This window comes from Eschrichtius robustus, chromosome X (genome assembly GCF_028021215.1).
Source record: "Eschrichtius robustus isolate mEscRob2 chromosome X, mEscRob2.pri, whole genome shotgun sequence".
Taxonomy (NCBI): Eukaryota; Metazoa; Chordata; class Mammalia; order Artiodactyla; family Eschrichtiidae; genus Eschrichtius; species Eschrichtius robustus.
The window spans coordinates 114,380,093-114,396,374 of NC_090845.1; the positions used below are offsets into that span (position 1 = coordinate 114,380,093).

At 38.2% G+C, this 16,282-nt stretch overlaps 1 protein-coding gene across 1 annotated transcript in view; it reads right to left on the reverse strand.

Moving 5' to 3' along the window:
- The window catches only part of LOC137756427 (fibrous sheath-interacting protein 2-like), a 72,515-nt gene that overhangs the window by 21,436 nt on the left and 34,797 nt on the right, over positions 1-16,282 (reverse strand). The window contains 11 exon segments of the mRNA XM_068532687.1: positions 4,904-5,627; positions 5,630-6,422; positions 6,424-6,839; positions 6,842-6,982; positions 7,043-7,572; positions 7,574-9,690; positions 9,960-11,210; positions 11,212-11,856; positions 11,858-11,928; positions 12,226-13,662; positions 13,665-14,049. Of these exon segments, the coding sequence (XP_068388788.1) occupies positions 4,904-5,627; positions 5,630-6,422; positions 6,424-6,839; positions 6,842-6,982; positions 7,043-7,572; positions 7,574-9,690; positions 9,960-11,210; positions 11,212-11,856; positions 11,858-11,928; positions 12,226-13,662; positions 13,665-14,049 (8,510 nt within the window).

The window sequence follows — 16,282 nt, forward strand, 5'->3', positions numbered from 1 at the left end:
GACCTGGAAGATAAAATGGTGGAAATAACTACTGCAGAGCAGGATAAAGAAAAAAGAATGAAAAGAACTGAGGACAGTCTCAGAGACCTCTGGGACAACATTAAACGCACCAACATTCGAATTATAGGGGTCCCAGAAGAAGAAGAGAAAAAGAAAGGGACTGAGAAAATATTTGAAGAGATTATAGTTGAAAACTTCCCTAATATGGGAAAGGAAATAGTTAATCAAGTCCTGGAAGCACAGAGAGTCCCATACAGGATAAACCCAAGGAGAAACACGCCAAGACACATATTAATCAAACTGTCAAAAATTAAATATAAGGAAAACATATTAAAAGCAGCAAGGGAAAAACAACAAATAACACACCAGGGAATCCCCGTAAGGTTAACATCTGATCTTTCAGCAGAAACTCTGCAAGCCAGAAGGGAGTGGCAGGATATACTTAAAGTGATGAAGGAGAAAAACCTACAACCAAGATTACTCTACCCAGCAAGGATCTCATTCAGATTCGATGGAGAAATTAAAACCTTTACAGACAAGCAAAAGCTGAGAGAGTTCAGCACCACCAAACCAGCTTTACAACAAATGCTAAAGGAACTTCTCTAGGCAAGAAACACAAGAGAAGGAAAACACCTACAATAACAAACCCAAAACATTTAAGAAAATGGGAATAGGAACATACATATCGATAATTACCTTAAATGTAAATGGATTAAATGCTCCCACCAAAAGACACAGACTGGTTGAATGGATACAAAAACAAGACCCGTATATATGCTGTCCACAAGAGACCCACTTCAGACCTAGAGACACATACAGACTGAAAGTGAGGGGATGGAAAAAGATATTCCATGCAAATGGAAATCAAAAGAAACCTGGAGTAGCAATTCTCATATCAGAGAAAATAGACTTTAAAATAAAGACTATTACAAGAGACAAAGAAGGGCACTATATAATGATCAAGGGATCGATCCAAGAGGAAGGTATAACAATTGTAAATATTTATGCACCCAACATAGGAGCACCTCAATACATAAGGCAAATACTAACAGCCATAAAAGGGGAAATCGACAGCAACACAATCATAGTAGGGGACTTTAACACCCCACTTTCACCAATGGACAGATCATCCAAAATGAAAATAAATAAGGAAACACAAGCTTTAAAAGATACATTAAACAAGATGGACTTAATTGATATTTATAGGACATTCCACCCAAAAACAACAGAATACACATTTTTCTCAAGTGCTCATGGAACATTCTCCAGGATAGATCATATCTTGGGTCACAAATCAAGCTTTGGTAAATTTAAGAAAATTGAAATCGTATCAAGTATCTTTTCCGACCACAACGCTATGAGACTAGATATCAATTACAGGAAAAGATCTGTAAAAAATACAAACACATGGAGGCTACACAATACACTACTTAATAACGAAGTGATCACTGAAGAAATCAAGGGGAAATCAAAAAATACCTAGAAACAAATGACAATGGAGATACGACGACCCAAAACCTATGGGACGCAGCAAAAGCAGTGCTAAGAGGGAAGTTTATAGCAATACAAGCCTACCTCAAGAAACAGGAAACATCTCGAATAAACCACCTAACCTCGCACCTAAAGCAATTAGAGAAAGAAGAACAAAAAAACCCCAAAGCCAGCAGAAGGAAAGAAATCATAAAGATTAGGTCAGAAATAAATGAAAAAGAAATGAAGGAAACAATAGCAAAAATCAATGAAACTAAAAGCTGGTTCTTTGAGAAGATAAACAAAATTGATGAACCATTAGCCAGACTCATCAAGAGAAAAAGGGAGAAGACTCAAATCAATAGAATTAGAAATGAAAAAGGAGAAGTAACCACTGACACTGCAGAAATACAAAAGATCAAGAGAGATTACTACAAGCAACCCTATGCCAATAAAATGGACAACCTGGAAGAAATGGACAGATTCTTAGAAATGCACAAACTGCCGAGACTGAACCAGGAAGAAATAGAAAATATGAACAGACCAATCACAAGCACTGAAATTGAAACTGTGATTAAAAACCTTCCAACAAACAAAAGCCCAGGACCAGATGGCTTCACAGGCGAATTCTATCAAACATTTAGAGAAGAGCTAACACCTATCCTTTTCAAACTCTTCCAAAATATTGCAGAGGGAGGAACACTCCCAAACTGATTCTACGAGGCCACCATCACCCTGATACCAAAACCAGACAAAGATGTCACAAAGAAAGAAAACTACAGGCCAATATCACTGATGAACATAGATGCAAAAATCCTCAACAAAATACTAGCAAACAGAATCCAACAGCACATTAAAAGGATCATACACCATGATCCAAGTGGGGTTTATCCCAGGAATGCAAGGATTCTTCAACATACGCAAATCAATCAATGTGATACACCATATTAACAAATTGAAGGAGAAAAACCATATGATCATCTCAATAGATGCAGAGAAAGCTTTTGACAAAATTCAACACCCATTTATGATAAAAGCCCTGCAGAAAGTAGGCATAGAGGGAACTTTCCTCAACATAATAAAGGCCATATATGACAAACCCACAGCCAACATTGTCCTCAATGGTGAAAAACTGAAACCATTTCTACTAAGATCAGGAACAAGACAAGGTTGCCCACTCTCACCACTATTATTCAACATAGTTTTGGAAGTGTTAGCCACAGCAATCAGAGAAGACAAAGAAATAAAAGGAATCCAAATCGGAAAAGAAGAAGAAAAGCTGTCACTGTTTGCAGATGACATGATACTATAAATAGAGAATCCTAAAGATGCTACCAGAAAACTCCTAGAGCTAATCAATGAATTTGGTAAAGTAGCAGGATACAAAATTAATGCACAGAAATCTCTGGCATTTCTATACACTAATGACGAAAAATCTGAAAGTGAAATTAAGAAAACACTCCCGTTTACCATTGCAACAAAAAGAATAAAATATCTAGGAATAAACCTACCTAAGGAGACAAAAGACCTGTATGCAGAAAATTATAAGACACTGATGAAAGAAATTAAAGATGATACAAATAGATGGAGAGACATACCATGTTCCTGGATTGGAAGAATCAACATTGTGAAAATGACTCTACTACCCAAAGCAATCTACAGATTCAATGCAATCCCTATCAAACTACCACTGGCATTTTTCACAGAACTAGAACAAAAAATTTCGCAATTTGTATGGAAACACAAAAGACCCCGAATAGCCAAAGCAATCTTGAGAATGAAAAATGGAGCTGGGGGAATCAGGCTCCCTGACTTCAGACTATATTACAAAGCTTCAGTAATCAAGACAGTTTGGTACTGGCACAAAAACAGAAATATAGATCAATGGAACAGGATAGAAAGCCCAGAGATAAACCCACACACATATGGTCACCTTATCTTTGATAAAGGAGGCAAGCATATACAGTGGAGAAAATACAGCCTCTTCAATAAGTGGTGCTGGGAAAATTGGACAGGTACACGTAAAAGTATGAAATTAGAACACTCCCTGACACCATGCACAAAAATAAAATAGATTAAAGACCTAAGTGTAAGGGCAGACACTATCAAACTCTTAGAGGAAAACATAGGCAGAACACTCTATGACATACATCACAGCAAGATTCTTTTTGACCCAGCTCCCAGAGAAATGGAAATAAGAACACAAATAAACAAATGGGACCTAATGAAACTTAAAAGCTTTTGCACAGCAAAGGAAACCATAAACAAGACCAAAAGACAACCATCAGAATGGGAGAAAATATTTGCAAATGAAGCAACTGACAAAGGATTAATCTCCAAGATTTACAAGCAGCTCATGCAGCTCAATAACAAAAAAACCAACAACCCAATCCAAAAATGGGCAGAAGACCTAAATAGACATTTCTCCAAAGAAGATATACAGATGGCCTACAGACACATGAAAGAGTGCTCAACATCATTAATCATTAGAGAAATGCAAATCAAAACTACAATGAGATATCATCTCACACCAGTCAGAATGGCCATCATCAAAAAATCTAGAAACAATAAATGCTGGAGAGGGTGTGGAGGAAAGGGAACACTCTTGCACTGTTGGTGGGAATGTAAATTGATACAGCCACTATGGAGAACGGTATGGAGGTTCCTTAAAAAACTACAAATAGAACTACCATACGACCCAGCAATCCCACTACTGGGCATATACCCTGAGAAAACCATAGGTCAAAAAGAGTCATGTACCCAAATGTTCATTGCAGCTCTATTTACAATAGCCAGGACATGGAAGCAACCTAAATGTCCATCGACAGATGAATGGATAAAGAAGATGTGGCACATATATACAATGGAATATTACTCAGCCATAAAAAGAAATGAAATGGAGGTATTTGTAATGAGGTGGATGGAGTTAGAGTCTGTCATACAGAGTGAAGTAAGTCAGAAAGAGAAAATCAAATACAGTATGCTAACACATATATACGGAATCTAAGGGAAAAAAAAAGGCCATGAAGAACCTAGTGGCAAGACGGGAATAAAGACACAGACCTACTAGAGAATGGACTTGAGGATATGGGGAGGGGGTGGGGTGAAATGTGACAGGGTAAGAGAGTGTCATGGATATATATACACTACCAAATGTAAAATAGATAGCTAGGGGGAAGCAGCCGCATAGCACAGGGAGATCAGCATAGCACAGGGAGATCAGCTCGGTGCTTTGTGACCACCTAGAGGGGTGGGATGGGGAGGGTGGGAGGGAGGGAGATGCAAGAGGGAAGAGAAATGGGAACATATTATATATGTATAACTGATTCACTTTGTTATAAAGCAGAAGCTAACACACCATTGTAAGGCAATTATACTTCAATAAAGATGTTTAAAAAAAATGGCTTCATAGTTTCCATACTTTCGTTAAGTGTGTGGGGTTTGACTTGAAAGGCCATAACTCAACAGCATGTTATTGACAATATTTTCTGCAGCTAAACATATTTTGAGTGGAGAAATGGTTGTCTGTATTTGGTTTGGATTAACAACTGGTTTGGGGGGATCATAGTGAAGCACTCTTTGATTTTCACCTTCTTCCATTTCTCTGAAGGACATGGGGTGCTCTAGTGCTGCTTGTGCAGAGTCACTAGATTTCTGAGATGATTTTTGTAAGCCAGTGCCTTCGAGGAGAGAGCAGTATCCTTTCACAGCTTGATCAAAGTGGCTGAAGACTTGAGCTTCACTTCTAGAAGATGATGGTTTAAGGTCTGATTCGAGCCCTTCCATTGGCTCTGTGGTTTTAGTTGAATTTCCTGCAGAGTATCTGACATATGAAGGTATATTTGAGGAAGTCTTGTCCTTTATTTTCATATCTTCCTCTGAATAAGACAAGGCAGGGATTTGTGGAGGATCATCCTGGAAGCTAATTCCCTTTGACTTTGAAGTGGACATTCCCATTCCAGTTGCAAATCTGGACCAATTAGCAGTGCAGGCATTTTTAGCTCCTTGGAGCAGATTTTCCTTTGGGTGGCTTTTGCTCATCAACTCATAGAAATAAGTGCACTGGTCCATCAGTGTGCTGATGATCTGACTTGCTACAATGTTTTCTTCAAACATGCTAATTGAAGATGGTTCCTCATGGCATTTTTCTTTGTGTAGTTCTTAATTATACTAAGCATGTCATTGACAGTATTAACAGTATAAGTAAGCAATTCTGAATGGAATGAGTAAAGCTGTTGAAGGGTAATCTGTATGTTTTCCTGGGAAATCATACTACTTGATTTAGATTCACCAGGAAATTTATTCAGTGTTTGTAACTTGGGCAATATTGTTTTCATTAATGGTTTCCTTTACACAGCAAAAAAGTTTTCAATAGGTGTTCTCACAATTTCAGAAAAAGCATATGTAGAGACATATTTAAACTGTAGGTCTACAAATGACTCTAAGGTGTTCAGAACCCCTTCCAAGATCTCTTGAGCAATTTGGTGGCCAGAGCTCCCCAGTTTTCTGTCTTTCAACTTTGTGTTATAAGTTGGTACATAATTGAGATTGTTTGTTCTCAAGGAACTATGTTTACTTGTAGCAGCAGTTTCTTTCTTGCTTTCTAGTGTTTCTTTACTATCTGTTGTGAACATCTGAGTCAAGAAGCACAACTCTAATTTTTCGAATAGTTTTTCAACAGTTTCCTGGCCAAATGTATTAATTTGTGTTTGGGAATCCTCAACTCTAGAAGCAGCTCTTTTAAAATTATGGTGCCTGCTTTCACAAGGCTCAAGAACTGACAAACTTAAAAGTGAAACAGATTGTTCTAATTCTTTTGCTTTCATTGAAATTTCATTCAAAACAGCCTCAGCTATCGCTGATAGCTTATATTTTTCGTTATCCATGTCACTTGGTTCTGTTTGCCATTTATCAAACATTTGTTTAAAAATATTTTCTTTAGGAAAGATTTTTTTCTAGTTGTGAAGAAACATTCTCCGAAGAGAAATGGGCTTCTGGATTTGCAAAAGAGATTGTACTAAAATATCCCTGTGAAAGTTTGAGATCATCTGAGTATGAGCCTTTTATTGGATGGGCCAAATTATTCTTTGTAGCGTATAATCCTTGCAAAACTGCATCAGCTATTTCACTTGCTATCTCAATTTGATGAGAAGGTAAAGTGTTTACATTTACCATTGCTCTATTTTGCCTCACCTCTTGAAATTCATTCACAGTTGTTTCCAGAATATTACTTACTATATCCCTGGAATACATTTTTAGTTTCACAGTGGGGAGTTTTGCTCTCACTGAGGGATTTTTGGCATCCCCTATGGATAGCAGGCCTGGTAGCCCAATGGAAGTCTTGGACTGGTTGCCTCTTAGAGTCTTCTAAGACCTAACTTGGTTTTGCTTTTGGCTTTAGCTCCACTAGGTCCTAGCTGTGGTTTTGTTCCAAACTTAGCCAAAGAGGTAACTTTTGATTTTGTTTTAAAATTTGTTTCAAAACTTGCCTTAGGGCTGCCCTTGGGGCTAGCTTTAGAACTGCATGGCCTCAGATATCGAATTTCATCAGATTGACCTTTAGGGGATGAACTCTCTTCTAGATTCAGCAAAGCAAAATCTGTGATCTTTTTGAGAACCTTTTGGACCAATTGTTCACCCAGTCGCAATGCAGAAAATTGCAATAAAATGTTTTCCAATGAAGTGACACTTCCAATACCTGTGTAAGGATAAACTTGTGGTATCACAGGTTCAGGGGGAACACTTCTTTTTTCTGCTTGTTTCAATTCTCTAAAGCACGATGGATTCATCAGCAGTTCATCATTGCCAGATGCTTCCAATTCTCCCCTGGTCTCACTGTTTTCATATAAAGATGTCATAATTATTGAGAACATTTTTCTGAAAACACTTTCAACTATGTCATTTGCGACACTGTTTATATGTGACTGGAAGGCTTTTTTTTGTGCTGTTTTAATTTTAGAATCAGATGTAAAGTGGGGGAGTTCATTAAATGGAGGCCAATGGTCTGTATCTTCCATTACCCTTTGATATACCTTCTTTAAAATATCCTTAACTACACTTAACAAAGAAGTTATATTTTCCTGTCCAGATTCTCCACTTCTAAATTTCTTCCAAAGTCCTTCTCTGGTTTTCTGCTTCTGATATAATTTGGTTTTGACCTGAGCATTTTGAAAAGAGAGGCAGTTCAGTGTTGTCTTCCATTTTTCTTTGACCAGGCAATATTTCATTTTGTACAGTTAGTTGTGTAAAAAGACCAGGGTCCTGCTTTGAGTAAAAGCTACTTGCCTTTAAAGGTATTTTATCATGTAAACGCTTTAAGATGTTGTTGACAGGTTCACTTGCAATGATGTTTTCTTGGAATGAAGTATTATTTTGATATGTATACATCTTTTGGATTTCTAGGTATATGTCATTTTTTATAAGTGTCAAAATGGTACTGGCGATTATGTCAGCATATTCCTTAAGACTAGCTTGTGATACATGAATTGCAGGTCCATGTTTTTCTCTGTAATTAGCAAATATGTAATTTGTGACTTGCTGACTGAGAACGGTTTTAGCTGTTGATATTTTCAGGATATTCATATCTAATGGCATTTGGTTTGATTCAAGAAATACGCTGTCATCTTGTTTACAGTTTGTAAATTGTGGTCCAACATATGGTTTTTCTCTAGTCTCCGTATCAGGAATAAGTAGCAAATCTATTCTTTCTGTGGCAAAAGATTTTAATCTATTCAAAATAGTTTTAGTAATGAAATGAGCATTTTCCTCACATGGCTCAGGAGCAGATTTCTTGGCATCTTGTTTCTTAAGTACAGTTGTCTGATTATCATCAGAATAAGCTGATTTCAGCTGTACATCTCTTTCCTTTCTTGCAAATGGAAATCTCTCCCTTTTCCTTTCATTCATTGAGTCTATAACAGGAGATTGTTGATGCTCTGCTTTGGGAAGTGCGTCAGAAAATATCAGAGGCAGTCTTGGAGAAATAGAATCCTTTGCATTTACTGCAAGCATGATAGCAGAAGTGAGATTTTGAAGAACAATATCCACCATACCGTTGGAAATCATAGCAACATCCTCCTTAGGAACTAAAAGCCTAAGAATAGCCTTATTTGCATACTCAGGGTCCCTTTCAGAGTTTGTTTCTAAATGTCTCCCACTTACATTACGCTTAAGAGTGGATACAGCAAGTGGGAGATTATTCTCATCTATTGTTCCCTCACAGATGTCAATTAAGATACCTTCAGTGGTATCTAGTATTTGAAATTGAAGTTTTTCTCGATAATCAATTTTATTGAACAGTTTTTCAACAATATCTTCTGGCCGACCGGGATCAGTCTCTCTGTCAAATATATTCTTTTCATATTTGCCTTTAGTAGACACAGTATCTAACATTGTGTTAACAACCTGACTTGGAATGCTTTCAGAAGCCACAACATTATGAGTTAATAATGAACTTTTTATTTCTTTATCTAACTTACGTTTGATTCCTTGTAAAATTTGTCTAGCCACTTCTGTTGCATATATATTTAATTTAGAGGCACTCAGTTGACATATTGAGGTGGTCTTTCCTGATTTAGTATGATCCACTGAGCAACAAGAAAATTGGTCATCAGAATATGAATCTTTGGTTGATAAGCATGGTTGGCTTGAAGCAGTCTCACCCTGCTGTAGAGGTAAAGCCATTGGAACTGTGAAATTGATAAGAGGACAAAAGAGGGCTTTTACTTTGGTACTAGCAAATGTTTCTAAATTTGTTAATACTGACTGTATAATGTCTTCAACTACATTTATTTTGGTCAGTTTACCAATATTGAATGTGGACTGAAGTGTACATGGATTTCTGTCCAGTATGGTAGAATAAACAGGGGACTTTCCTCCACTGGTATGTTCAGTAAAAGAGATATTTGCTGGAAAGGTGATAGTATTATACCTATTTTCATTTTCATTTCTATCTGTCATAGCAGCAGAATAAAGTTTTTGAAATATGGTTCTAACAACATTATCTGCAACAATGGTTACATCCGCTTCAGACACTAAAGGGCCCATTGTTTTATCCAGGGATTGAACAGATGTTTGAGCAAGTGGCTCATCACCAGCATGAGGAATGTCACATAAATGGGACTGGGGAAGAGGAAGCACATTTGGTTGATCAATTAAATCATTCTGAAAAATTTCATTCAAAATATTTCTTATAATGGGCACGACTGGGGATTTTTTTTTCTTCATTTTTATTATTTATTTATTTTTAACATCTTTATTGGAGTATAATTGCTTTACAATGGTGTGTTAGTTTCTGCTTTATAACAAAGTGAATCAGTTATACATATACATATGTTCCCATATCTCTTCCCTCTTGCGTCTCCCTCCCTCCCGCCCTCCCTATCCCACCCCTCTAGGTGGTCACAAAGCACAGAGCTGATCTCCCTGTGCTATGCGGTTGCTTCCCACTAACTATCTATTTTACGTTTGGTAGTGTATATATATACGACTGGGGACTTTTGTAGCTCTTTGAGTTCTACTTCAAATTTTTTTAATGTTCTTTCGAGTTCCCGTTGCTTAAGAGAATCTGATTTAGTTTCTTCTTCTGTTGGTCTTTCCTCTTCAGCACTTTCTTTCTCTGTTTCTGCAGGATCTTCTAGATATGACTCTGGGTCAGCTCCTCCAGGAAGAAAATTTCCATAGGTTGGCCTGTATCTATAATTTTCAATGCCTCTCTCTTCTGGTTCAGTTTCATTAAACATATCTGGAGAAGTTGCATCCAAAATGAAATGGACTAAATTCTTAAGCGTTTGTTTCTCTTGTAGTGGCTTGCTTATACATGTTTCCAAATCTGGCAAGCTCACATTTAATTCAGTTTGAGTAGCTTTCAAAATAGTACTTGACACTTTCTCTGCATGCATGTATAAAGTCGACTGCAATCGTTTTTCACGTGCGTTAGCACAAATGTTGGTATTTTCACTTTCCCAGTATGTCCTGCTGTTCTTTTTATTTCCACTGATTATAGCGTCCAGAGTTTCTAAATTTCTATTGGCAAACCCTTCCAATTTAGAAAAAACCATTTTAAGGATATCTGAAGCCATGATTTTCAGTTTATTTAGATGCTTTTCTTTTGTGGTTCCTGTTCTGGGGGCAGTAGTTTTTCCCTTTTTGTTAGTTACCTCTTGGCTACCTGGCCAGGTCACATTGGGCACCATGCTGGAGATTATGTCAGAGCCTCTGCTCATTTCCTCAAGAAGCAAAGCAAATGACAGGCTGTCAGTGTCAATATACTCTGAGATAGCTTTAAATTCTGAATTTTTGAAAATGCAGTCTATCTCAACACCACATAATTTTGAAACAATACCTTCGAGAATTGTATGAGAAATTAGCTTAATACTGGACTGCAATGTACTGGTTGTTCTCAAATTCTTATTGATCCCCTCTGTAGTTTGCTCATCAGGTAGGGGAGAATGTGGATGGTCTCCTATGAGCTTGCATAACATGTCATATAAGGTATCTCCAATTCTATCTAACACTTGCAATCTAGTACATTGGTGAACTTCCTCCTGCATGTGCTGTCAATGAGAAGGCAAAAGTTTTTGTTGATCAATGCCACCAGTTCCATATGAGATTTTAGACCTTAGTTTATCTGAAGGGAGTAAAATATTGCTTTTATTTGTGTTTCCACTTAACACCTCACAAATGCAAGTTGCTAATGATCTTGTCATAATGTCATTACTTAGCTTTGTGACAACAGAGTCTTAATTCATTTTCGGTGTCAGTGAAAAATCCTCTATCTCTAAAATTCTTGGGAGGGCTACTCTTCCTAAGATTTAGATTTTTCTTATTGTATTGTAGTTCTTCCTGGATAGCATCCAAAACGATTTTTATCACTTTAATTGTGTAAACACTAAGGTGAGATCGAGCCAAAGATTTCTTGTCAGGCGCAGGCTTTGAATGGGCAGCATGGCTTTCTGGTTTGAAGCAGTTTTGTAATTTTGGACAAATAAATGAGTTCAACTTCTTAAAAATCGTGTTAATGATCTTATCATTAATGTGATCTACAGGTTCAGATGTCGAGCCACTTGCTCCAGGTTCTAACCAGGTATGTTTTGTAGAGTCTACGCCAAGTGCAGATAAAAATTTCTTCCTTTTACTGTCAAACCATGTTGCTAATGGCTCTTTATTTGGTATGTCAGCATTATCTAGAGAAGTTTGATGTACTGATGAAGAATATCCGATAATGTGACTAGAAGCCATGTGAAGTATTTTTAATATAGCATCTACAATATCTTGAGCTACCGTATGGATTTCTGACACAGAGAACATCTGGTCCATCCATTCTTGATGTGACAGATCTTGTGGTTTTCCTGAGGTAAGAAGTGAAGCCTCTCTACCATTTTTTATAATCTAAGTGTTCAGAGAGCCCAGAAGATATATCTTTGGGCGTCTGTGCTAAAATACTTCTAACTATATTTTCTGAAGCTTTTTTTTTTTTTTAAAGGGAACGCTATTTATTTATTTATTTATTTTGGCTGTGTTGGGTCTTCGTTTCTGTGCGAGGGCTTTCTCTAGTTGCGGCGAGCGGGGGCCACTCTTCATCGCGTTGCGCGGGCCTCTCACCGTCGCAGCCTCTCCTGCTGCGGAGCACAGGCTCCAGACACGCAGGCTCAGCAGTTGTGGCTCACGGGCCCAGTTGCTCCGCGGCATGTGGGATCCTCCCAGACCAGGGCTCGAACCCGTGTCCCCTGCACTGGCAGGCAGACTCTCAACCACTGCGCCACCAGGGAAGCCCTTCTGAAGCTTTTTGTATTTGATACGTTTCATCTTGGCTGAAAAGTAAAATGTCTTTTTTCACGCCAGGCTTGTCCTTAAAAAGGTCCTTATTATTAAAAGTTGGAAGGTCAGTATTTAATCCCTGATCGTGAAATGCTACTTTGTCTTGATAAGCAGGCTTTGTAGCTAAGTTCATATTGCTTTTGTATTTAAAGCCAGCATTTTCCTTTGTTAACCAGTGATCAGGAACCTGTTCTTGTAATTTTGCTTTTTCATCTTTGATAGATGAAATCAATACATTTTCTACAATTTTGTCTATTTCTTCATTTTCATCTTCAGAATAAAGGACCATGCCAGGAACATTAATAGGTGGAAATAGGCGCCCATACCTAGGAGCATTAGTTACTCTGGTGCTGGTGACTCTGTTCTCTTCTTCAGTGCCAGAAGGACTGCTCATTCTGGAGTGTCTACTCTTTTGGACATCTGTTTTCACTGGTGTTTGATGTAGCTGAGCCAAGATATCATCAAGTAGCTGAAGGATGATCACTGTTTCTTCAGTTGCAATGAGCCTTTCATTATTAAGTCCAATTTGTATATAGCCTAGTATAGTGCTGATTGCTTCCTCTATATAACCAACCAGAGAGGACTGGGAAAAAATATTTGACACTAAATTTTGTATTTCTTCCTTGCCAATCAAATTGGCAGCATCAGCTTCAACACTGGATTTCCTTTTGCTGGCTCTTTGAAGGAATGTATATGTTGGATCTTCCCTGTGTTGCTGATAAGCCAGTTCAGTTGTGATTTCAAGATGAACAAGTTCACTTTGCTTAGAAGATGCAAGAGCCATCAGCTTTTCTAAAATCACATGAACCATATTCTCTGCAATATCATTCATGTTTTCCAAAATATAGGGCAGTGAAGCTTTTGAAGTTTTTTCTTTTGGAGAAATGACATGTTCTCCACTGACTAAGTTTGATTTAAAGTGAACGGATACATTTTCTTGTGAAAATTCCTCGGTACATTTTTTCTCAACTGCAGACTGTAGCTTCTCAAGCACATTTTCCATAATTTCAGCAGCTGCTGAGGAAATATCAACAATGGAGAGTAAGTCTCCTTTGTCAGTATCAGTTTGGTCAACCAAAGCTTCGGCCGTAACAAAGGAAAGGGTGGGGATGGTCTGGGTTAATTCACACACCATTTCATGAAAAATGTTTCCTAAAATCAACTCAGTTTCCTCTTTTAGGTGATATTTAAAGTTAACTAAAACATCATTTAACTCCTGCATCTCATTTACAGCTTTTGCTTTTTCATCAGGAGACAGTGGGCGTTCTAAGCCATCTGTTTCAGTGGTAGCATCTTTACATTTCCTCGTGCCTGTTTCAATCAGTGCAACAAGGTGACTATTGGATTTACAGGTTTTAAGCTTGTGGGGGGTTCAGGTTTCTCATTATATTTAGGTTCGGGGGTTTTAGGTTTCTTTTCTGAGTGTTCTTTCCTATGATACGTTCTTTCTACATCTGTTCTTTCTTTATGGGCAGGAGATGATTTTGACGGTGCCACTGGTTGCCCTATTGACCTGTCAGCTGCCTCTGCACAGGGCTCTGCCTGAACCATCTTACTTGTTTCATATAGAAATGTTTCATGGCATGTGCTACAGCAACTCTCACTATCAGAAGACAGGGTAGAGTCATCAGGCATTGGGTATGTAATATTTCGCGACCTTTCTTCATATTTTGTGATGGCTGGATATAATACACTGGTCACTGCAGCCACAACGCAGGTCATTATATTTTGAATTATACTGTTCAGTTCTTCAGAAGTTATCTGGAAAGGAGGTGAGCGGGGATACAAGGGAAATCACATATGAATTTACTCTATTTTAGGGACAGGGACTAACCTTTAATTCCTTTTATCAAACAATGCATAGCTACAATCCAGCCACGGCGTATAGAAAGAAAATAGGGAATCTATTTAGAACACCAGATTAGTTTCAAGTTGGTTTATTCTCTGTGGCTGTGATCTATTTTTTGAATAAGATTTCCTTTGATTCAGAATCCCTTGGACCCTATACTTGTGCTCCTAAGTGTATAGTTACACCACCACCTAGATTGTCTAATTGTTGAATATATTGTATAGTGTTAAATACATTGCACCCTTAAAGCTGTCTGTCCATTTTATCTGTTTCAAAAATCTGAACATATGGCTAGCATATACTTGAGCTCATTGTTGGTGAAATTTAAATGTTAATAAAATAGTACACCCATTAAAATAAAATGAAGCAGAAAAAACCCCCAAAATCCCTTGGAACTATAAAAGTTTATTGCTGAGGATAAATGGCTTCCTGGTTAAAAAAAAAACAGCCAAGTGGGTGTCTAGGCTCATAGAAAACAAATGCCCTGGCAAGAAGTAAGACTGTGTTTATGACCCAAGCAATATTTCTTAAAAATACAAACCAGGTTACCTCTAACAAACTGTTTCATGAAACAAATTCGCAGTTCAAACATTTATGTGCCTTTGTGGATATAGCCTCCTTTTACTTAGGCATCCATTTAGCTAGGAGATGAGGGTAAAAAATGAAGCCCCATAGTGGAGGGGTCAGCCTGTGGGTTCTGTGGCTGGCCTGTTGCTGCCTTCCTCTGTCAATTGACTGTGTTTATATATGCAAACGACTACAGCTAGTTGTTCAAGTTTAATCAGTGGGCAACGGTTAGCACTGATGATTTAAGGGAAATGAACAGGCTTAGGTCCAACAAAAGATTATCAGTGCAAACTGTCTTGGATTGGGAGGCAGAGGACAGCTCAAGAAATAAAGAAACACATTCATTTCGGAAGGAAAAAAGGCTGAGCCAGAACTCGTACTCAAAGGGCCAGAAGGCCAAGCAGTGGAGGGAAGTTGGGGCTCTTTTAGTATGAGCTGAAGTAGAAACCCAGGGACCAGACTTGAATGGCCATTTCCTCATGGTTAATTATGCTCACTATTACAGCTTAGACTGGACCAGGGGCAGATGCAAAGTGCACCTGCCAAACTCTATAACTGTTTATGTATGTGTACTTATTGCAGATATATTTTGGGATCATAAAAATCCTTTTGCCTATAATAAAACAGTATTCTTTTTAAAGTTGTTATCCTCAAGACAGCCAGACCAGGAGTGTGTACCTTCCACAGGAACTCTATTTCTCAAGGCTGTGGCTACAAGTCAGTGGCAGCAAAGGCTGGATGCCTGGCATTTTAGCTGTGCATTGTTTGATATCCTGGCATTTGGGCACCCTATTCCCTATAATGTTGTTGTTGCCTCAGAATTATCTCCAAAGGTAGCCCCAGATTGTTCAGGTTTAGGCCAACATTCAAAGTTAACACCTTGCCGTATGTAGCATATTCTCTCCTGACCCAGTAGAGAAGGCTTGAGGGACGCTTCAAGGAAAAGCTGTTTTATTCGAGTCCATTTCCCAAATCTCCTAATGCATTTTTTATTGTGATAAAATGCACATAACGTAAAATTTACCATTTTAAAGTGTATAGTTCAGCAGCATTAGGTACATTGACAATGTTGTACAAACATCACTACTATCTAGCTCTTGTAATGTATTTTTTTTAATATATGTTTACCTACTTTTCTTCTTTTAATTAATTAATTAATTAATTTATTTATTTATTTTTGGCTGTGTTGGGTCTTTGCTTCTGTGCGAGGGCTTTCTCTAGTTGTGGCAAGCGGGGGCCACTCTTCATCGCGGTGTGCGGGCCTCTCACTATCGCGGCCTCTCTTGCTGCGGAGCACAGGCTCCAGACGCGCAGGCTCAGTAGTTGTGGCTCACGGGCCCAGCCGCTCCGCCGCATGTGGGATCCTCCCAGACCAGGGCTCGAACCCGTGTCCCCTGCATTGGCAGGCATATTCTCAACCACTGCGCCACCAGGGAAGCCCCTCGTAATGTATTTTTTTTTCACCTATTGTGCAGACCAGAAAATGGCTACTGAGTTTGAAAAACATAGTTTGAAATGACAGCATATGGTTGAAAAAGACTTGTTTTACTTATTTAAAATGTCCTAAATCAAACACTT